The sequence below is a fragment of the Narcine bancroftii genome, chromosome 1, assembly GCF_036971445.1.
Source record: "Narcine bancroftii isolate sNarBan1 chromosome 1, sNarBan1.hap1, whole genome shotgun sequence".
NCBI classification, from domain to species: domain Eukaryota; kingdom Metazoa; phylum Chordata; class Chondrichthyes; order Torpediniformes; family Narcinidae; genus Narcine; species Narcine bancroftii.
Window position 1 is genome coordinate 144,779,005 of NC_091469.1, and position 24,061 is coordinate 144,803,065.

General features: G+C 42.2%; 1 protein-coding gene and 1 long non-coding RNA gene across 2 annotated transcripts in view; one reads left to right on the forward strand and one right to left on the reverse strand.

The window, feature by feature from the left end:
* Nucleotides 1–4,028: 4,028 nt before the first annotated feature.
* LOC138745439 (uncharacterized) overlaps nt 4,029–24,061 on the reverse strand; it is a 57,133-nt gene continuing 37,100 nt past the window's right edge. The window contains exons 2-4 of the mRNA XM_069902513.1: nt 16,376–16,473; nt 13,469–13,629; nt 4,029–4,631 (exon numbers count right to left, since the gene is read on the reverse strand). Coding sequence (XP_069758614.1) covers nt 4,228–4,631; nt 13,469–13,629; nt 16,376–16,473 — 663 coding nt within the window. The 3' untranslated portion in view covers nt 4,029–4,227. The remainder of the gene's footprint in view (nt 4,632–13,468; nt 13,630–16,375; nt 16,474–24,061) is intronic.
* LOC138745398 (uncharacterized) overlaps nt 17,761–24,061 on the forward strand; it is a 41,670-nt gene continuing 35,369 nt past the window's right edge. The window contains exons 1-2 of the long non-coding RNA XR_011346252.1: nt 17,761–17,845; nt 21,008–21,084. This is a non-coding gene — a long non-coding RNA (uncharacterized lncRNA). The remainder of the gene's footprint in view (nt 17,846–21,007; nt 21,085–24,061) is intronic.

A 24,061-nucleotide genomic window follows, 5' to 3' on the forward strand; every position in this document is an offset into this window, starting at 1 on the left:
ACCTATGACCCCTGTACGTTCTGAAGGGTGGGAGGAAACTGGAGCACCCAGAGGAAACTCACACAAACACAGGGAGAACGGTCCTGACAGACCGTGCTGGATTCTAACTCAGATCGTTGGCGCTGTAACACGATTGTGCTAACCGCTTTGTTAACTGTTCCACCCACCATTTCCTCCCAACCTTAAAAAATGTACAGGAATTGTCTTTAGGGGACCTGGCCTCATGGGCCGGAAGGGATGTTGCTATGTTGTAAGTTTAAATTTATTTTAAAGTTCTTTTCTTGCTCTTCAGGGAGTTCATGAGTGAATGGAGAGAGCTGTCTCACAAACCAATCAAGAACCACCTTGATACATTTGAACTTATAGAGCCCAAAATGCCAGATTCTCCATCAGATTCCCTGACTGGGTAGAGTTGTGAATGGGGATGGGTATAGACAGAAGAGAACAGCCACGGGGACCCTCAACATTGATCCAGACTGGATAGTGCCTCAAGGATTCCAGTCTAGAAAGAGCAAGAAAACTACTAGCATCATTTGGAAACAGATGAATCCAATGATGTAATTGAATTAATTTTAGTAAATAAAAATGAAATTAATAACTAACATATTAAAATATGATAATTAAATGTGAAAAATATAAATAAAAAGCGTTACTTTTTAACTGAAGATGAGTGGCTCTGTCAAATAATTCCATGCTCGATATGTTGGCTAGAGTTGGCTGAGAGGACAGATATGAAATGTTCCTGATCAATTTTCTTAGCAACTTTCTCAAATGGTCTTGTGTGATAATACGCTGTGGTACATCACTCGGCCAACAGGCGGCCTAAAGGTCCTGGGGAAGCCCCACATCCATCAGTGGAGATAACAATCCCCAGCCCCAGTGCGAATGGAGCACCTAGAAATGAATCAACGGCAGTACCTCTCAGAATGCCTGGGACTAGACCCCCGGGCCCCTGGCACTCGCATGCACTTCAGCCACTGGAGGCATTGTTTCCCAAACTGTGCTCATGTGATGATGCCCACTGCATACCCGGAAGACCTTTTCATGGTGCTAGTAGCCCAGCTGGGAGACCTCCCGTATTCGTTAGTCCAGGACTGCACCTCATACAGGGAGGCTATGGACATGTTCCCGTCCCATTATCTCCAAGGGGGAGGCAAAGTACACGTGAGACTCCATCTCCTGACCAGAAGACAGCAACCAGGGGAGTCCTTCCGGGATTTTATGCTCTCAGTAAGAGCCCTACCATGGGCATGCAACTTCTGCGCTAGAACCCCACAGCAAATGGCACAGGATCTGATGAGGGACACGCTGGTGGCGGGGATCCGGTCAAATGAAATCCATCAGCGGCTGTTAGAACAAAGCATGGTGTCCCTGGAAGAGACTGTGAGGGTTGTGGAAGCAATGGAGACAGCTAGAAAAAACCTTGGGGCATATTTCCCTGACCACAGCACCAAGCTCCCCACTCCAACCCTGCTAGACTCGCTGACACCCCGCCAATATCGAGCCGATAATGCAGAAATCAACGGTGCGCCTGGACTTGTGAGCAATATCAGGACTTTTTAAAAAGGGGGTGAATGTGATGATACACTGCGGTACATCACTCGGCCAACAGGTGGCCTAAAGACACGGCCCTCGGCCTAATGACATCCTACCACCAGGTGGGCCCAAAGGGCCCATGGTATAAAGCCGAGGACCTGACCGTGTCCTCTCTCTTTCTCCCCGGGATCACACTGTAAGCAGAGCTAGCAGCCAACTAGATATTTATGAGAGTGGAATAAAGCTTTTATGAGAGTGGAATAAAGCTGTGTTGCCCCAAACAGCATTGTGCCTGTGTTTTCCTTTGGTGTAGCCTGCCACAGTCTGAAATATAAAGCTGCCTGCTTTTATACTTGTTAGGATATGGGCTCCTGTAGAGAAGATAAAACTGAGGGGATGAGGTGAACTTCAGTGAGATGGATGAAGCCTGCAATGAACAGTTCTCGGCAGGGTGCTTGAAGATTGGTGGAGATCGAATAGGCTTCCCTGCTGTGAAGGACGCTGAGTGGTGACCTTGCAGACGTTTATAAAATTGTTAGGTGCATAGAAAGGGTAGATTGTCACAGTCTTTTCCCCAGGAACAGGGGCATCTGAAATAATTGAGAGTATTGGGTTCAGGTGAGGGGGGAGGCACAGTTGGTAAAGCAGTTAGCGTAGCACCTTTACAGTGCCAGCAATCAAGGCTGGACGGGCGTACGAATCCCACACTATCTGTAAAGAGGTTCTATGTTCTTCCCTCATCTACGTGGGTTTTCTCTGGGGGCTTTGGTTTCCTCCCACCATTCAAAATGTACCATGGTTGTAGGTTAATGGGGTGTAAATTGGGTGGCACGGACTTGGGGGATGAAATATTCTGTTACCGTGCTGTATGTCTAAATTTAAAAAGAAAATTAAAGAAAATCTGAGGGGTACATTTTTCATGCAGAGGGTGTTGAGGATAAGGAATAAACTACCAAAGGAAGCAGTGCAATTACAATGTTTAAAAGACATTTGCACAGGGTTATGGGTCAAAAGCAATCAAATGGAATTTGATCAACATGGATCAGTTGGGCTGAAGGGCCTGTTTCCATATAACACTGAACTTGTTAAACATGCCTCCTTTTTCACTCACTCCTCCTCCGGGAGGTGGGAGTGAGGGATTTGATTATTGACTTCCACACTGCAGTGTCACAGATGTAGAATTCCAAATGTGGTGCCAGTGGCGGGTGGAGGGGCAGAGTGGGGGTTGTAGTTCACATGATGTACTCTGCAGAACAACTGGTGAGCTAACTCTATATCTGGTCCATTATATCTCACGTGCTAATCCATGTTTCGCAACTGAGGTCTAACCTTTCTTGTGATTCCTATTCAGTGCAACTACTTCAAAGGTGCGACATCCAGTAATAACTTGGCCCATCACTTTGGGCAAGTTGAAGTATTTCTTTTGATGCAGATAAACACAACTGACAGAACACAGAGGTGAGAATTAAGGTTCAAGGTTCCTTTTATTGTCATGTCATAATCCGTTAAAATATAACATGCATGATATACTTTAATGTTTGCCAGCTATAAGGCAGGCAAAGTGTGGCCATTAGTGTTTCCCAGCACTCCTTACAGTAAGAGATAAAGAGAAACAAAAGGGAGTCCCTTGGGGGTGTCCGTGAATTCACCTCCAGCATTCCTGCAGCCTTTATATCCTCCCCGACTCCTGTTAGCTCCATCGGTAACCCGAGCTTCACATCAAAACCTTAATACAATCAGGAAACCTTAGCTCCCTCGGCCCTTCAGGAGCCCTTCTTGCCCTCAGCACCCTCTCAAAACCCTGCTCTGATACCTGATTACCGTGAGCCGGCCCACAGGCTGCATGGTTCCCCCGACCCCAAGTTGCCCGCAGTCTGCATGGGTCCCTCAGCCGCTGATCCCCCTCGCTGGTCTGCCATGATTCCTGTCCATGTTGAGTTATTGAAAGAGTTATAAAGTAGCATTTCCCACCCATGGTAAATATTTCTCAATATTATCTTCATCCAAGCGGTTAAATTTCTTTGGGGAATTTAAGGATTGAAATGAACATATTTGCAGAGGACAAGGTTTTTTGTGAAAGTTCTGGGCTCGCTATTTTAATTGACATTGTGGTGTTATCCAATTTAAAATTAGGGCGCTTCTTGGCCACAGAGACAAAGGAACTCGATGAGAAGTACTTTGAGGCGAGGCTCCTTTTCAACTTTCTTAAACGCCATCTGTTAGTTGTAATTGTGATTGGGAGCAATTTCATGCCATTAGATGCCCAGAAATGATGTGGTGGGGAAGTAGGAGAAAATATTTACTTCTTTATTTTTAACATGAATTGCTGAGTTTTGTTTGATAAGAGAGCAAGGAGTGGGGAAAAGTCAGTTAAAGTTGGTTTAACAAAAACATTGGCGGCCGTTGGTATTTTACTACTTTTGGAACAAATTACTGGCATCTAATGTGCATATATTGTGGTTCACAATCACTCATTAAATGAGGGTCTTATATTTAGTCTTCACATCAATGCTACATTAAAGCCAATGAGCCATTATATCAATGGTTTATGTTCTACAAACACAACATGGGGCTAAGTACATTGAAAAGTGAAAAGTTTTGTTCTTGAGTCAATTATTCCAGCTGGATGGTCATTTCAATTTGCTCAGCCAAACAAATGATTTCACTTTCTCAGTGCATTTGAGGGCTATCTCATGGACTTTCTCTCCACACACAGACCACAGCAGCGGACCAGCGAGGAGCTTGGCGGCCGAAGGACTCACACCAGGCTCTGGGCTGCGGGAAACAAGCTCGTGGGAATGAGGCATCGGGTCCGAGATTCGTGAGAGCGCCGACGGCAGGCATAGATCCCGAAGGGCCTCTGGCATCAACGGCTTTGATTTGGAACCAGACACTGAGGAGGGTCACATGGATGTCTGAAGCTCGGGGTTCACCACTGGAGGCCGTGCGACTATGGAGGTTACAGTAGACGGTGGCATCAGTAGAACTGGTGGGATCCACAGGCACTCTGTCTCTGAAAAGCCTTTTTTTTGCCTCTGTTTCTTGTTTCGGTGGCGGTGGCAAGCTAGTAATGTCTCTTTGGGTGTCTTGACGGGCTAACAAAAGTAAATAATGTACATGACAATAGAGCAAGATTTAAGATTCAAGATTCCCTTATTATCATGTAATGGTACAGAACATGTAATATTACACAAAATTGCCCTCTCCCTGCCATAAAGCAGACAAAGAGTCACCATTAGTGTTGTCTGGTGCTCCTTACAGTATGAGAGAAAGAGATGCAAAGGAGATTCTCTTTAAAATCACTGAGTGTCCCACAGCTCTGCAGCTACATAGACTCCTGTTCAATCCATCGGGAATCCGAACTCCAGAATCAATCATCTGACACAACAAGGAGGCTTTCAGCACCCAAGGCCCTTTGGGACCCTTCTTGCCCTTAGCACCCTGGTGAATCCCAACTCTGATATCTTGTTTCCATGAGCCAGCAGCCCACAGCCCATGTGGGTTCCCCCCCTCACCTCCCCTCCCGCCACTCAACTGCATGTAGTCTGCAGCCTGTGTGGTTCTTTCACCCACTGAGCCCTTCAGTGGTCATCATTGTGGAGAGTTGTCTACTCTGCTTCTCCTTCTAAATGGGAATGGGTTGGGGGGGGTGGGAATAGGAGGTGTTCTTCCCCTTTCTGGTGCCCTGCACTGGTCTACTTCTCCTCCAGAGTCTTAAATTCCTCGTGGTCACTGTTGAGCACAGGCGCTGTGGTCTTGGGCACAGATTGTACAATTGTAGTATTTTTCTGACAAATGCAGTCAGCTCCTTTAACAAGCCACTTAAAGCCTGTACTAAACAGTCAGCATTAGGACCAGGTGATTGAACCTTTTGGAGCATCGCTGTGTCTCCCCTCTCCACTCTCCTAGGTCTGTACCAGCACCAGTGCAGTTGTTACAGCAGATCTGACATTTGGAAGGATTGCATAAAATCTGGATTGTATTTCCACTGGCAGGTTTTTACTTGACAGAGAGAGATATGAATGCAAGAAGGGAATAATCATTTGATTCCTTCAAGCCTTGGTTGGAAGACAATGGGAGTAAGTTCAACTCCAGAGAACAGAGTGCCAAATCCATGTTAATGCCTCAGTACAACATTGAGGGAAGACATTGAGGGACCATTCAAATGAATTGCAAGATGCAATTTCACAATACCACAAAAACACATTATCAGATTGAAACACAAAACTCTGCAAACACATGATCATGTCAAGATCATAATATGCTGGTGATGGAAATCAGAACTATAAAGAAAATGTAGAAGGTACTCAGCTGGTTAGTCAAGGTTAGCACAGCGCCAATGGCCTAGGTTTGAACCTAGCACTGACCATAAGGAGTGCGTATGTTCTCTATGAGACCTGCATGGATTTCCTTCTGGTACTCCCACCCTCCAGGTTTGTAGATTAATTGGTGGATTTGGGTGGCACGGGCTTGTAGGCCGGTATGGCGTGTTACTGCGCTGTATTTCTAAATTAAAGAAAACATTTAAATAAAATCTGCGAGCTGTTTGTGGAAGCCAGCTGGGCAGAGATTGATACCATATACCTTACATTTACACGAATTACCACACTTGAGAAGTCCTTAATAGTGAGATATCTTTGGACATCACAGGCTGCTCTCCCCACCATTGAGAAAATGTACAGGGAATGCTGCCATTGGACCGCATCAAGGATCAACACCACCCAGCACATGCTTTGTTCTCTCTCCTATCATCAGGAAAGAGGTGGAGATGCCACAAGACTTCCACCACCAAGTTCAGGAACAGTTGCTACCCCTCCACCATCAGACTTAATCAGAAACTCATTTAAAGACACTTTGCTCATTATTTACTATTAAATATTTAATTTCTGTATGACACAATCAGTTTGTTTACATTTATTTATTTGTTTACAATTCTCTCTTTTGTATACATATCTTTTCTTGCATGACAAATAAGTAGAAATTCTGCCTGGCTTGCAGGAAAAAAGACTCTCAAGGTTGTATGGGATGGAGCCGTGGAAACACAGACCCTCCCAGAATCGTTCTCAACCGCAATTATTAGTGTTATCAAAAAAAAGAATAGGGACCTGTTAAAAACTTCATCATACCAACCAATATCCCTATTAATTGCTGATTATAAGATACTAGTGAAAGCATTGGCTAATAGGATAGGGCAATACTTGTCAACACTGATACATACGGACCAAGCAGGACTTGTTAAAGGAAGACATTCCTCAAATAGTCCAAGAAGATTATTTAATATAATACACATGGCAAAATCTGAACAAAATCCAAGTATTACAGTCTCTGTAGATGGGGAAAAAGTATTTGACCATTTGGAATGGGCTTTTTATTTAAAACGCTGGAAAAATTTGGTATAGGCAGAACATTTATAATTTGGATAAAAACATTATACCATAAACTCCAAGCTAAAATTATAACAAATAGTCAGATGTTGGCAGTGTTCCCCTTGAGTAGATCGAGCAGAGAGGGATGTCCCCTGTCCCCAGCGCTTTTTATTTTAGCGATTGAATCACTGGCGGAGATAATAAGAAGGGATCAGGATATAAAGGGCTTCAAAGTCAGCCAAGAAGAACACAAAATCAGTCTATTCGCTGATGATGTGCTATCATACCTATCAGACCTGGCTAAATATTTGTAAAAATTACAAGGAATACTAGAAAAATATGGAAGAATATCAGGCTACAAAATAAATATGGATTCAAGTGAGAAAATTCCATTACCAAATTTTGAACATGAAAGTTACCAAAAAGGAAGTAAATTTAAATGGAAGATGGATGGAATAAAATATCTTTGGATAAAAACTGACAAGAACTGCAAAATCTGTACAAACTAAATTATGTCCCTCTTCTTGGGAAGATGGAAAGAGACCTACAGAAATGGAGAGAGTTATTGATTACTTTAGTGGGAATGGTTAACTGTGTCAAAATGAAAGTGATGCCAAGACTACAATACCTTTTACAATCACTGCCTATTCTGTTTTGTAAAAGCTTTTTTTCAGCTACTAAACAACCACATCAGACAGTTCTTGTGGAATAATAAGGTACCAAGAATTGCATTGGAAAAACTGACATGGGGCTACGAGCTGGGAGGACTTAGACTTCCAGATTACAAACAACATTGCCTAGCTGCACAGGCTAGATTTCTCGCAGCCTTCCCCCTTGTCTTGGGTTCAAATGAGAATGTACTCAATGGAGGAGCGGGAAGCAAAGGACTTTATCTATAAATGGAGTGTCAAATCACTGAAGAAAAAGATGGATAACCCCATTCTAATACATATGATTAGAACGTGGCAAGAAATTAATAAATGTATATGAAAAAATTAGTAGGGATATCAATAAAAGCACCACTGTGTAAAAATGTGTTTTTGCCTATGAATATTAAATTCATGGTATGACAAAGGCATAGGATATATTATGGATTGTTACACAGAAGGAACTCTTATGAACAATTAAAACACAAATACAGAGTGACCAATGGGACCTTCTTCTGTTTTATCCAGCTTAGATCATTTTTAAGTGAAAGATGGGGACCAACATTGACCCCAAGCTGAAATTAGTGAAACTGAACGAATGGTCTGGATGGGGAATACATCCAAATTTATAACAAAAATGTTCTATGCTCTCCAGAGTGAAAGTGCAAAACCAGGGTTGCAGAGGTCAAGGGAAGGATGGGAGTCAGACTTGGGAGTTGTGATTTCGGATAGACGCGGGCCAGATTGGTGTAAGGAGAGTAGGACATCAATTATAAATGCAAGATATGGACTGGTTCTGTATAATTTTTTACACCAATTATATCTTACCGCACAAAAGTGATCGGTGTGATCAAAAGCCAAATGTTCGGAGATGAGTTTCAGATGTGGGACTGAGACAGGAACTTTTGTACATGCCACATGGTCATGCGTGAAAGTGAGGCCATTTTGGCAAGAAATTGCAGAAAAATTAACCAGGATAACAGGAGTGGTTTTGTGGCTGACCCTGAGCTATATCTACTAAATAATTTTATGGAAAAAATCAACAAATTGACCAAATATCAAACCATTTATAAACATAGCACTGGCTGCAGTGGTATTGTGATCACTTGGAAGTTTGACTCCCCTCTACTTATAGCACAATGGACTGCGGAAGCGAACAGTTGTGTAACTATGGAAAAAAATCACATATAACTTAGAGAATAAATATTACACTTTTGTAAAGGTCTTGCAGCCATACCTGGATCATACAGAGGCCCACAGTAATAAAGAAAAGGGTATAAAAGTAACTATTCCCCCAATTGTACTCTATATAATTAAAATAGATGTAAGCTCTGATGGTGAATGGATCTGTTATTTGTGAGGGGAGCAGGGGGGAGGGAGGGAGGGACTATTTTTATTTTGTTTGTAAGAAAAGTTTAATGTATATTTAAAATATTACTATGTATATTTTAGAAAAAAATCAAAAATAAAATATTCAAATAAAAAGTTGTGTGATATTAGGTAGGTACACTGAAAATACATCTGAACTTTGAACGTTGACATTCAGTGGTTATGAAGGGCACTATGTAAATGTAAGCCTTTTGTTTCTCAAGACTCAGATGACCGTTCAGTCTACTAAACACCCAGCCCAAATCTTGCGGACATGGTCAGTAAACGCTTTGGGTTGAGACGCTTTATCAACGCTAACAGTGAAAAGGTGATATGACATGTATAAAAGAATTAGAGGAGGGGCCAAGATGTGATAGGGTAATGGTCAAAAAGTGTGAGAGGTGGGGAGACGGGCAGAGAGAAAACATGAGGGGGCTAATAACAAATAACCTAATAAACATGGAACATGGAGGAAACTGGAGTACCTGGAGGATACCCTCATGGGAATAACATACAAACTCCTTGCAGACAGCACTGGATTTCAGCCTGGTTTGCTGGCGCCGTAACGGTGTTGTGTGAAACACTACGCGAACTGTGACACCCTTGGCATAATATATATGTATAATGAGCTGACGAGTGCCAATTATACATTCAATGAAAGTAGAAATGTTTCTTGGTGTTTACTCATCTAAATGCAAATCTGTTCTTTGGTTGCTCTAAATCACTGGTGTATTGCACCTATATTAGGGACATGGGGGATGGGGTGACTTTGCCAAGAGAGCATGGAATCAGAGTTCTTTGGTCAATTGATGAATAGTTTGACAGCAGAACAGCCATCAACAATGTGGACATCGGGCACAGCATACAATCATATGAACTAGTTTTCATCAAAGAGTCAATAGTGGAAAGGATGAATAGCTTCAAGTTCCTGGTTATCAACATCTCTGAGGATCAGACCTAGGCCTTCCATGTCGATACAATCATGAAGAAGGCTCGCCAGCAGCTATACTTTATGAGGAGTTTGAGGGGATTTGGTACGGCTCCAAAGACTCATGCAAATTTATACAGGTGTACAAGATCTTTCTAGATCTTAAATGTAAGTTTGTCTCATTACACTGAGCAGGGCATTCTGACTGGTTGCACCACATGGAAGTGCCAAAATACAGGACAAGAAAAACTACACAGCGTTGTGAGCTCAGCCTCCACCCATTCAGCATGTCTACAAGTGACAATGCCTTAAGAAAGCAGCCTCTATCCTCAAGGACCATCACCACGCAGCCACCCTCATTTCACTGCCATTATTTGGAAGGAGGTACAGGAGTCTGATGAGGCACAAGGACTGCTTCTTCCCCTCTGCCATCAGATTTTTGAATGAACAATGAACCATAGACACCACCTCACATTCTAAATTTTAAATTTCGTCATTCAGCACAGTAACAGGCCATTCTAGCCCTCATGCCCGCGCTACCCAATTAACTACATCCCCGTTACATTTTGAAGGGTGGGAGGAAACCGGACAGCGCGGGATTCGAACCCCAGTCCCAATCACTAGTGCTGTAAATGTGTTGCACTGACTGCTACGCCAACTGACTCAACTTATTTTTTGCCCTAATTTATTTATTTTGAAATGTAATTTATAGCAATATTTGCACCGTGATGCATTTCGTGACAGGTTCATAAATTCTGATTCTGAGCATTTACCTGCCAGTAGATAGCTACCTTTTGACATACTTCTAGCACCAAAGCCATTCGATTCCTACAGAAGGAATACCATTGATGTGGACCTGGATGGCCCTTTAATAAGTATTGCGGTTCAGCACCCCCCCTCCCCCCAACCCACCCACCCACCATGCATTTTCCACATAAGATTAAAGCTCTTTACCTAATTATGTAATTGTGCTTTGAAGGGTATGACCCCCCCTCGTGCCATGCTTTCTAGATCTTAAATGTAAGTTTGTCTCATTATACTGAGCATTGGGAGAAGGGTTCATCTGCGAGTAACCTCATGGGTTATCTCTAACATTCGTTCCACTGTGTACAGAGCACAGTTCACAGAACATGAAAAGGGAGGTCAATTTGTACAAAGCAAAGTAGCTTGATAGGACTGTTGTGGGTTTCTTTTGTTTCAGGAGCCCGACAGCTCCAGGAAAGAAACTGTCTTTAAGCCTGTTGGTGCATGCTTTCATGCTCTTGAGCCATCTTTCTGATGGGAGGAGGGAGAAGAGAGTGTATCTGGGGTGTGATAGTTTTCCGTAGGCAGCAGGAGATGTAGATAGAGTCCATGGAGGGGAGGGAACATGCAATGTTTTGAACTGCCTTCTGGAGCTTTTTCCAACCTTGAGCAGTGCATATCTCAGGCCATGCTGTGATGCACCCAGCAAGTCTGCTTTCTATGGTGCCTCTATAGAGGCAGTTGAGGGGCAAGGAGGACATGCCAAATTTCCTTAGTCTTCTGAGAAAGTAGACCTTCCTGCCATCTTTCTTGACCCAGGTCAGGCCATTGGAGATATTTTTTCCTGTGCACCTGAAGTTTTCTCCTCCTTCCCCTTCACCCCCATTGATGTGGACAGAGATGAGGCCTCTTGACCCTCTTCTAAAGTCAGCAAGGCTACACGAGTAGTTACTTCCCCCTTAATCTTCTGCCGACTAAACTAAGTTTCCATTCACCAAAGGAGGCAGACTCCCTCTATTCATCTTGCCAAAGTGCATCATAATTATCAACAGCACATTTAGGACAACTCATCAACCCTCTGGGCTCGAAAGAGGAGAATCACAGCTGCTGCAGAGTTAGTAACTCAATAAGATGACATAATGGCTTGTTTGGATTGAGATTTCCTGCGGAGGCTAAAAATGATATTGTCTCTCTGGTTTCCTATTTTCCAAAAAAATCATGGATTTGTTAAAGTAGTGGGCCTTTGTAGAAAGTAAAAGAAAACTCCCTACTCCTTTCAGAACCCCTGCTAAATAAATTTCCCCTTTCAAATGGAGAGCAGAGAGCTCGCGAAATTCTCGTCAGGCCAGGCAGCATCTGCGCAGAGAGACAAAAAAAGTGTAATTATTTCAATCGTTCATCAGCAAATGGCTGGAGAATGGGAAACCAAATGGAGTTCAAATCCAAAATGCACTGCCTGAAAAGGTGCTGGAACCTGATGCGTCAGTAACTTCAGGGGAAAAAAAAATTGAATGAGAGGCAGATTTGTAAGAATGATTACAGAGTGCTTAGTGAACTGATTAGCCTTATTTTGTTTTGTGAGGTTTTCCATTATTTTTGACTGGCTGCTATTTCACATCTTGATGAGCACAGTAAGGGTAAGCTGATACTAAATTATGTTATTAAAAAAACAGCTGCACGGCATGGCATTTGCCCAAAGGAGAATTATTTTCACATGTGTAGCCTTTAAAGTAGAACGGGGAAGTAATACGACTTGTTATTGTTGCATTTACAACTGTATTTGCAACCTGACTTGCACAGCCCGTTGAAATCATTTGATATCTCAAGTAGATTGTTATTATTGCTTCCTGTTTTTTTTTCTTACATCCAGTTAGATTTACTCATGAAGCGTTTAGATGGAAGGAAGTTTTTCTTTGCGGATTGTTCAGTCAATTAAATATAATTTCATTGTTGCTGTCCCAGATGTTTATAATTCGTGACATCATCTCATGGAGGAATGGTGTTAAGGGTTAAATCAGCATTGGTGAAATGAGTCTGCTGAGAAGGAGAATGAAGTAAAGCTTGACAGGCGGTGAGAAGTATGTTGGGATATGTAAGGCTAGTAGAATGAGAGCCTCTGTTTGGAGGAAGAGCATCTTATGCTACGTCTCGGCAGTCTCCAACCATACAGCATCAATATTGCCCTCCAATTTCGGTTAACCCCTCATCCCTCGTCTCTCTCTCTCTTTGACACCCCCACCTGTCACCTTTCCTCTAGCTCCTCAACCCCTTCTCTTCCTTCTCCTATCAAAGTCAGAGAGCTTCCCTTCTTAACTTCTGCGCCTTCCCCCTTTCACCTCCCGTAAAAGCCCTTCTTTAAGGTATGAGAAGAAGCAGGCGGCACCTAAATAAATGAAATAGCGGGGGCAGGAGACAGACCGAGAGACAAAAGGTGATACTTGGCTACATAGAAGAAGCCAGGAGAGATATATAACTGATGTTTCAGGCCCAGGTCTAAAACGTTGGTAATATTATATTTGCACCCTAAGGACGCTATGAGACCTGCTGAGTTTCTCCAGTGCGAAAGTCTGCAGACACCGTGGTGTATGTTAAAAAAAACAATACTGGAGAAACTCAGCAGGTCAAACGGTGTACTTTATATAGCAAAGATAAAGATACATAGCCAATATTTCAGGCTTGACCCTTTATCAAGGTACAGTACAACTCCGATTATCCAAAATGGTCGGGACCGGGCGCTATGTTGGATATAAGTTTTATTTTTCGGAGAACCGGTAATTTTTTAACAGCCCAGTAACAACAGAAAATGACTTGTAACATTGCTTAAATAACAACAAACAAGGGAAGGTTTTTTAAGCATTTAAATAATGTTTAATTCTCACCAAGCAAAAATGTTGGCCGCTGCCAATCACTGACACCTCCCCACCGAGGCCCTGCTCCTGCCTGGAGCCTGATGTCCCGCCTGCTGCTGAGAGCCTGATGTCCCCTCTGCTGTCGGGAAGTCGTTCTCCTTGATGAAGCTAGGACAAGGGATGCTTCCAACCTTGTGGTTGGGATACAGCACCACATAGATTGAGAGGGAGAGTTGGAGAGAAATGTCAATAGGGGAAGGCAAAGAAGAAATGGAAAGAGGGAGGGGAAGGGACAATCATCATTCAAATTTCATGTTGAGTGAATTTCTTTTTCAACCTGTGAGGTCAGTTCGACTTCAAAAAACAATTTCAGATTTTTGATTTGTTTCAGATATCCTCATTTAGCTGATTTTTTAAAAAAAATCAGATAAATTAGGATTTTGGAGAATCTGATTTGGGATAGTGGAAGTTGAACTGTATGGACAAGGTATAGGCAGGCAGCACTTCTGCGTTTTTTCTACAATCACAGCATTGGCAGACTTTTGTGATTCACTCCTATCACTTCTCATTTTCTTCCACATCTACTTTCCCAGCTATATCCACCTTCTTTCTACCTGTTAGCCTGTGATCCTCCCCTACCTCTCCCTCCTCTCCTCTCCTCCTCCCTCCTCCACCCAATTTTTATTCAGGCTTCTATCTGTTTTTCCACATTCCTGATGAAGGGCTCAAGCGTGAAACATCAACTCTCTTTTACTTCTTTCCGATGCTGCATGAACTGCTGAGTATCTCCTGAACTTCTGTGCATTAATAATTGTACTGCTGGCCAATCAGCGATCTCCTTTTCCGAAAGTCATTTAGGTGCATACCTGCCCACAAGCCTGAGCGCGCACTGCCATTGGCTGGCCCTAGTCATTGGCCCGTGCTCTGCAGAGCGGGAAATTCAAATGCCTTCATTTGCCACTGTTCTGCAGAGCGGGGCATATTTAAGCATGAGTGGGCTGTTTCTTCCTTTTCCCTGCCTGGATCATTATGGCTACAGTAGAACGTCCATGAGGATCGCAGGTAATGGGACATCGTGTCCCCTAAGGCTAGCCAGGCTATCCCAATGCACTGAGCCCCTTTCTTCCCTGATGGGTTCCATGGTCTGGGTGCGAGTTAGCGTGAGTGTGTGAGAGCTTGTATGCATGTGTGTAGTGGGAGAGCCGATGTGCTGCGCTGTGAGTTGATTTAATAAAGATCTTTGTATTGTGATCTGAGTCTTGGAGCTTGCTTGCTGATGCACCCCATGACCCCTTCAATACAATACAACAATATTTCTGGTTGATGGCCCTTCCTCAGAACAATATATATGAATATGAAGTGCTGAATATGTTCAACACTCATGTTGCATGTGGATAGGATACCAGCTTGTGAGGCACCTTAAAAATTGGTAAGAGACATTGAGGACATGCTGAATTTCGTCAAGCTTTGGAGAAAGTAGCGCCATTGATGAGGTTTCAAAAAAAAAGATTAGCACAGCACAGTAACAGGCCTTTCAGGACCACGAGCCTGTGCCACCCAAGTGACCACCTCCTTCATTTTGCATGGAGAGATATGGGGAGAAGAGAGAGACAGGACAGGATGGATGATCTACAAATTTGCCAATGACACTGGGGTTGGTCGGCAGAATCACAGACGGCAATGAGGAAACATACAGGAGTGAGATTGATCGCCTTGTTGCGTGGTGTCACAACAACGTTGCACTCAATATTAGCAAAGCTAAGAAATTGGTTGTGAACTTCAGGAAGGGGAAATTCGGAGAACACAATTCAGTCCTCATCAATGGGTCAGCAATGGACAGGGTACAAAAAAAAACTTCAAATTCCCAAATGTCTACATTTCTGAAGGGTTATCCTGGGACCATCATGAAGAAGACTCACCAGCAGCTATACTTTGCTAGGAGTTTGAGGAGATTTGGTATGTCACCAAAGACTCTTGCAAATTTGAAAAGGTCTACCATGGAAAGCATTCTGACTGGTTACATCACTGTCTGGTATGGAGATATTAATGCACAGGACTGGAAAAGGCTAAGGTTGTGAACTCAGTCAGCGCCATCATGGGCATTAGTCATCACTCCATTATGGACATCTTTAAGAGGCGATGATTCAAGAAAGCATCTTCTGTCATCAAGGACCCTCACCACCCAAGCCATGCCCTTCACTCATTGATATAGACAGGATGGAGGTACAGGAGCCTGAAGATGAACAAAAGCAATTTCTTCCACTCCACCATTTGAATTTTGAATGAACAATGAACCTATAGAACAGTGGTTCTCAACCTTTTTCTTTCCACTCACGTACCACTTAAAGTAATCCCTATGTCATAGGTTATCTGTGATTAGTAAGGGATTGCTTAAGGTGGTATGTGGGTGGGAAGGGAAGGTTAAGAATCACTAGACTTAATTGTTACTGAAATATTTTGCTTGAGAAAAATTGTCATTGGCCCATTTCCTTTCGAGGTATGAAACCATGCACATAACGAGTCAATTAGGGACGATTAAAACAGTGGTTTTCAAATGTTTTCTTCCCACTCACATACCTCCTTAAGCAATCCCTTACTAATCACAGAGCACCGATGGCAGAGGGAATATTTAGGGAAAAGTGGTACGTGAGTGGAAAGAAAAAGGTTGAGAACCACTGCTAGAGATACTACCTCACTTTTTTTCTCTTTTTTGCACTAATAATTTATTTTTAAATATTGTATTTACTGAATTGTAATTTATAGCAATTTTGCATTAGTAGCGCACTTTACTGTTGCTGCGAAACAACAAATTTCATGACACGTGTTCATGACAATCAACCTGATTCTGATTCTGATGCATTTGCTATGGAGAAATGGATCAGAGGTCAATGGACAGGACCATAAAAGAGGCAGAGAGGATCACTGGAGTCTCCCTACCTGCCATCGACGTGATCTACTGGGATTGTTGAATGAAGTGGGCACGCAAAATCATTGAGGACACCTTCCACCCCGCGTACATCATCTTTTAGCTGCTCCTGTTGGGAAAGAGATACAGGAGTATCAGACCATCAGGCTGAGAAACAGCTTCTTCCCATGGGCAGTGCGAATGCTGAATGACCAAAGGAGCTGCTCACAGTGACCATCCAAGATCTTATATTTAATTTTATCTATGAATACTAAATTTGTAAATTTTGACATACAGCAAGGTAACAGGCCATTTCAGCCTACAAGTCTGTGCCGTCAAATTTACACCTTACAGGCAGTGTGGGATTCAAACCCCCGTTCCGATTGCTAGTGCTGTAAAGGTGTTGCGCTAACTGTTACGCCATTCATGCCACCTAAATGAGTCCTACATATGTATTGTTTGTCTGTATGTGTTTTATGTCTGGCTGTGGGTCAGCTTGATTTGCACCAAGGACCAGAGAACGCTATTTCGTAGTGAAACCAGATGACATTAAACTTGACTTGATTCTGATTCTGATCATTCATGATTAGATTGAAGGGAGCTAGCCAGAAAAAGGGTATAATTACTAACTATTCATTTTGGAAAGCTGAATAAAATCAAACGTTGTGCTATGAATGACAAATCATGTTTGACAAATTTCCTTGAATTCTTGGACAAGGTGAAAATGTATCTAGATTTTGAAAAAGCATTTGACAAGGAGTCACAAAAATTTAGTGTCCAAAGTATTGGAGGAAGTGTTTTAGCATGAATTGAAAGCTGTCACACAGCACTGATTCAGAATAATGGGTTATTTTCAGGTTGAAGGGATGCGTCTCCTAGGGAACTTCAATGGTTTACTACAGATAGTACCCGATTTACGATGATCCAGCTTACATATTTTCAAAGTTAAGATGTTTCAGATCCGTACTTTCAATTTCGAGTTCCGATGTGTCCCTGTGCTTGTGATAGGCGGCGCACTACTTGCGCTTGATTCTGGGTGATGGCAGCATTGCGCGAGAATAACCTACTTCTCAAGACACTGAATCAACAACGCCCACAGTATTCAACATTGAACATGTTGTATTCAATATTTAATTTTTAAAAATGCTAAGTGCGGTGTTCTTTTTTGAGTTATGATTTTTTTTGACTTACCGGAACAGAACCCCATTGTAAATTACGGATTACTGGTATTTAAATTAATTTCATCATGGAGGGAATGAAATTTAAAGTTTCCACATTGGACAATGAGATAAAAATAGGTGGAAGGGAATTTTCTGATGAGGAATGTGGAAGAAATTTTATGAAGATTGATACTGTCACATTGTGAAAGAAAGTTTGTGTTGCAGCTTTGACATTGACACTAAACATAGTTGGCGAACAGCTCGTTTTAATACAGCATCTATGCAGTGAGATATTTAGAAGTTAAGCCTTAACACAGCTAGCAGTGGTTGATGTCGTTAACTGTGAGTATTGACACTCTTTCCTTCATATTTAGATAAAATAAGATTTTAATTTCAAAAATTGTAGCGAAGGTCTTGATGTAGTTTTTGATAGTTTATTCCATAATGCAATCCCATTTTCTGTAACAGCTTGTTTGTCTCTCTCTCTATATATATGTGCTTGTAGAGATAGATTTTGGAGTCGGATAGCAATGGAAACTGCCGTCTACTCTCCATGATATACATGTGAAATAAATCCTGTGAAATGAACCTTGAGGTCTCTGAATCGGTTAATTTTATTGACAGGATGCTGAGTTCTGCAATTTGATGTAGAATGATTGAGGGAAAACTTGGTGTTAGAGTGCAATGCAGGGAAGTGTAAGTTCATGGACTCCGGTAAAAGGAATTAAAACTGGATAATTATCTAAATAGAGAAGTTCAGAGTGAAGTAAAACATGAAAATCTGCAGACACCGTGTTGAAGTAAAAACTCAAAGCTGGAGAAACTCAGCGGGTCAAGCAGTGCACTTCATATGGCAAAGGTAAAAATATATAGCCGACGATTCAGGTTTGAGCCCTTCATGGGAAAACATCTGTAGGCATCCAAACAAAAGAGTAGGGGAGTGGGGGAAGGGATGGTCACAAGGCAAGAGGTGATAGGTGGAGAAGGGAGGGAGTGCACAGAAGCCATCAAGGGGAGGAGGGATGGCTAGGTGAAGGGAGGGAGGAGAACTGGAAAGGGGAGGGAAGGGGTAAACAGGTTAGCATAAACCAGAAAAGTCGATGTTATTACCATCTGGCTGGAGAGTGCCCAGATGGAAAATCAGGTGCTGTTCTTCCAATTTGGTGGTTCTTGGTTGGACAGTGCGTAAGGCCATGGACAGATATGTGAGTATGGGAGTGTGACGCAGAACTGAAATCTTTGGCTACTGGAAGGCCTCTGTTACTGTAGCAGATGGATTGAAGGTGCTCAATGAAACGATCTCCAAATTTGCATCAGTCGCTCTGATGTAGAGAAGGCCATAAAGGGTTCAGAATGAACTTGGTGTTCTAGTGCATGAAGAGACAAGGTCAGCTTTCCCTGGAGTGGAGGGGTTAAGTGATTGAGGTACATAGGATAATGAGAGGTATGGATTGGGTAATGTGTGGGAAATCTTTCCCTTTGTTAGTGGTAGAGAGAGAGAGAGAGAGAGAGAGAGAGAGAAAAGCAGAGATCACTCTGACTGTGTTTCAGCCAGCAAGAGCAACTCGAACTGAAACAGGAAAATCTGGCCAGAAGCTCCAGTATGGAAGATGGCCTAGTCACAGCCCTTGGGTTCATGCAAGAGGAGAGGACTGGCTGTCTAATGTTTCACTTGGAACAGAAAGGAACTCTATGATGACCTGAAAGAAAGAGGTTATCATCTGGAGAACCCTCATAGGGCAAGTTTCGTCAGCAAGACACTGAGGTGACTGATGGAAATTCATCAGTTGTGGATGTCCTGGAACAACAAATCTCTCTCTGAAAATCAACAAGTAACTTCCTGAGCGGTAACCATTTACCTTTCGAACACCAAAGCCTGGCGAACTTTATAAATGTTAAATTCTGTGCACAATAGAAAAATTACCTGCAACCAGTGAACTTGGGGGAATGAGAAATGAGATTGGATTGTGAATCAAAGAACGATTCTGAACTTACACACACATTACACACATGTGCGCTTAGAATTATAAGGGGGTTAAGTTAGTTAAGTTAATAATAGATAAGTTAAAGTTTGATTCTGTTTTCATGTTTAAAGATAATTTGAAGCAACTTTTGTTTAAGTAACTATTTGTCTTGGAGAATATCTATTGCTGCTGGGTTTATGGGTCCTCTGGGCTCGTAACAAAGTACAGTTGCTGTCAGCATTCTGCGTGAGCACTAGAACCACCAAGGAACAGAAGGCCAAGGGCTAGACAGAATCAGAATCAGAATTTATTGTCATGAACAAGTTATGAAATTTATTGTTTTGTGGCAGCATCACAGTTCAAACATTCATATAAACCGCGTTACAAAAATAAATAAAAATAGTTCATGAATAGTCAAAGTACGGCAGCGTCTTTGGTTCATTGATCAATCAAGAATCTGATGGCAGCAGGGAAGAAGCTGTCCCTGTGCTGCTGAGTGGTCGTCTTCAGGCTTCTGAACCTTTTTCCCAATGGTAGCAGTGTGAAGAAGGCATGGCTTGGGTGGTAGGGATCCTTAAGGATAGAGCCTGCTTTCGTAAGACACCATCTCTTGTAGATATCCTCGATGGAGTGAAGACAGGTGGCCGTGATGTCGCAGGCCGAGTTAACAACCCTCTGGAATTTGTTCTTGTCTTGAGCATTGGCGCCTCCGTACCAGGCAGTGATGCAACCAGCCAGAATGCTCTCCACTGTAGAAGTTTTCGAGAGTCTTCGCTGCCATATCGAACCTCCCCAAACAAAGAGGTTAGTACAGAATGGTACCTACTGGCCAGATGTGGTGGACTGAATAGCCTGTGACTAAAATAATTTGGAGCGCACTGAGATTGTAAAAGGGGCAGTATAAAATTCAAGAGTTTCCTCTTTTTCAGGGAAAATGGGACAGGTTTTGTTTCTTTCCACTGGCATCTGTGCTGGTGGCATTGCCATAAACCTTTGCACCTGGCTAACCCTAGCACTTCTGGCTCTCAGCTGGTGGTTCAACTTGTGCCCATAGTTCAGCCTTGTTCAGAGCACTGTCCTGTTCTCCCTGAACTGCAGCCTCTTGCAACACCCAGACAGCCCATTTTTTTTAATTTTAAAGAGAGACTCCAGGCGCCAAATGACGCGTTAATATGCACAGAACACTACTTCAATATCTCGACTCTTACGCTAATTAATTTTTATCATTTCCTGCATGCCGTTAAAGTCAGCTTTAAAGTGGAGATTTTTTTCCTCTAACTAAGCAAAGTGATAGATGGCTGTCGAGAGATGACCATAAACCTTTTGTTTATTTGTTCATTTTGATACAATACTAGACTGAGGTTTGCATGTGAACAGAACTTTGTACTGTTTTACTTTAAGTGTTTTTACTTTCTTTCCTCGTTAGAATAGTTGTTAACACAGGAAAGTTGCTCTTCTGTTTAATAACCAGTAAAAGCTGTTGAAATCTTTGCAATCTTCCAATTAAAAAAAATATTGCCTCCTATTTTGATGTTTACAGCTTCCTCGCCTACCTTAGGCAACAAGAGCACAGGAACAGCATGGGATTTTCATCTGGTGACAAGATAGAGAAAGGAGGTAAGAACCTAATTGCACTGGAGAATGAAGATTTTGCTCCCTGAGCACTCTTGGGTGTGTTTTATGGATTTTGGGCTACTGATCACGAAAATCACCTTAGAAATTTCCTGTCACGTGACTTTGTTTTTAGATATAACCTATTTTGTGATTTCCTGTCATATTTTAATTCTACTGCAAACAGATAAAACCATGAAGCACAACGTGTCACTGAAAATTCATTTTACACATTCGCATTGGGACTTCTTCCCTGCTGAACTTGGTGCAGTCAGTGCCGAACACAGCAAAAGGTTTCACCAGGAAATTGCAACCATGGAAAAACTGTATCCATCAACGCTAGCCGGACTATTGTCGGACACTGTGACGCCCTGTGGTAGCAGCAAGCAGACACAAAACACAAAAGACTGTTACTATAGGCTTTATTCAGCTAAAAGTCTGTACACCAGTTTCAGCTGTGGTGGCTCCCAAGTGACTGGCTCAGGAGGGGCCAGCACAGGCTTATAATCAGGTTGGCTGATTGACAGCCGGCCAGGTAGAGTCAGCCCTCAAGTGGTCCTTCTGCAGGTACAGAGATCGCCCCCTGCAGTAGGCTAGTGGTCGTATCACCACAGAGCCATCAGATGCTGAGTACAAATGGTTAGGGTTAGGGTTAGGGTTAGGGTTATTTAGGTCAGTTGAACTGATGCAATGTGTCAGCATCATTATGTGATTAAACATGTTTAATTCAATAAAAGTTAACTTAATGTATCTCCAACTTCCTACATGATACAGCAAGCCTGACACTATTTTTGGTTTCAGTATTTTGTTTATGTAGCATCGTTGACATTCTCAACTTTTATTTGTGAGAGTCTACATTTCTACCATAGAAAATGCGTAAGTTAACTTGGATGCACAAGCTCCCAAAAATAGCAATATAACCAACAGCAATGAATATTGATTAAGGGATAAATTGATCTCCTGCCGCAGGGAAAATCATTATTATAGAGTCACTAAGTCATAAGAATCTTAGAGCACTAAAATAAGCCCCACTTGTCCGTGCAAATGAAGCCAGTTCCATTTGACTGTGTGCAGCCTATGTCCCTCCAAATTTCAAATGCATTTACCTGTCCACATGTCTTTTACCTGGCTTGACTACTTCCTCTGGCAGGTCATTCCATATAGCTACCACCCTCTGAGTGAAGTGGGTGCCCCTCAGGTTTCTTTTAAATCTTTCCTCTTTCACCCTACATCCGTACAAAGTGAAGGGAAGGACATTTAGGGGAGACGTCAGGGGTAAGTAAGTTCTTTACGCAGAGAGTTGTGGGTGAAAAAGTTTAAAAAATTATAGGTATAAAAAGACAAGAGAAAGAAAGGAGAAAGTGAAAAAATAATCTTTGGATTGCAGAGAGAGATATTGTGCAGTTCAATTCCTGTGCGATATTGTCAAAGGCCTTGCTAAAGTCCATGTAACCAGCATCTAATTCCCTGCCTTGATGCACATGTACTAGTTGGGCTAAAGGACTTATTTCTCTGCAGTGTGCCTCAATGACTCTAGATAAAGATTGAATATGAAGCTCAATGCATTCCTTCTGATCTCCATTTCTCTGTTTATCCTCTTACTGATGGAAAATCTATTTCCCAATGCAAGATGGTCAGTGACTAAACATCACACAACCTTTTGAAGTCATGAGAATTCCAAATATTCACAACCTTCTGAAGAAATTTCTCTTCATCCCATATCAATCCAGTTAATCATCAGATCAACGGCCACTGCTGAGCCCTGATGAGATAGCCGGCATCCAGACTGATAAGCCCTCCAAGGAGTTTATGAGTCTCAGTGAATTCTTCTAAACTTGGAGAATTTTGGCTCATTCTAATTTTTTTTTAAAAAAAGGTAGTTAAAAGAAGCTCAAGGGTACTTTTAGAAAGGGGAAGTGGAGGAAAAGTTAATGGAAAATTACATTTGATAAAAGTCAGAGATCTGAAAATTTCTCTGCATCTCTCTCCATTAGCATTGTTTCACTTCACAATTCACAGCACTTTCGAGTCTTATTTTAGATTTCGAGTGTTTATGTTATTCTGCTTTTGTAGCTGAAGTAACAGAGTAGCTGTCAAATGGGAAATAATTCATATTGATGAAGGTTTATTACTTTGGGTAATTTGGGTAATAGATCATTGATCAAATGTATGGTTGGAATTTACTGTATACAATACAAGAAGAGCATTGTTCCGTGACAACTGAATGTAGAATTCATAATCAACATGTACTGATTGGAGCAAAAATCTGCAGATAGAGTCATGGCTTCTCAGAGAGTTACAACACCTGTCACCCCATCCAGTCCATGCTGATCGCCAAGATTTTACATGAATCCTACACTACCCTAATCCACACTATCTTCTCTCATCAATTATCCCCAGATTCTATCAGTAAGGACAGTTTCCAGTAACCTAACAACTTGCATGTTTTTTTGGGAAAGAGGGAGGAAATTGGCTCACCCAGATGCAATTCATGCAATCACAGGGACAATGCGGGAACTCTACCCCTATTTTTAAAATTTCTTGGTTTTTCCATACCTTGATGAAGGGCTCAAGCCAGAAACGTCGGTTGAAGGGTTGCTTCGACTGGGAAATGCAGCCAAATTTATATCAAGAATGTACTCAGTACTCCAAGGTGAAAATCCCAAGCAGGGGCTACACAGATTGAGAGAGATGGTGTCAAACCTGGGCATCACAATTAATGAGAGATGTTGGTCAGATTGGTGTAGAGACAGTATGACAAGAGTTATTAATTCTAGATACAGACTGGTTCAATACAACTTTCTATACCAGCTCTGCATCACACCGCAAAAGATTCACCTGCCAGTGGAAATTACAAAAAATGAAAATATAGTATGAACAATGAGTAAAAATCCACTTTATCTGCTAAACTAGACTTATTTTTGAATCCAGCCAACATCCTGGTAAATCTCCTCTGCACCCTCTCCATAGCTTCTACATTTTT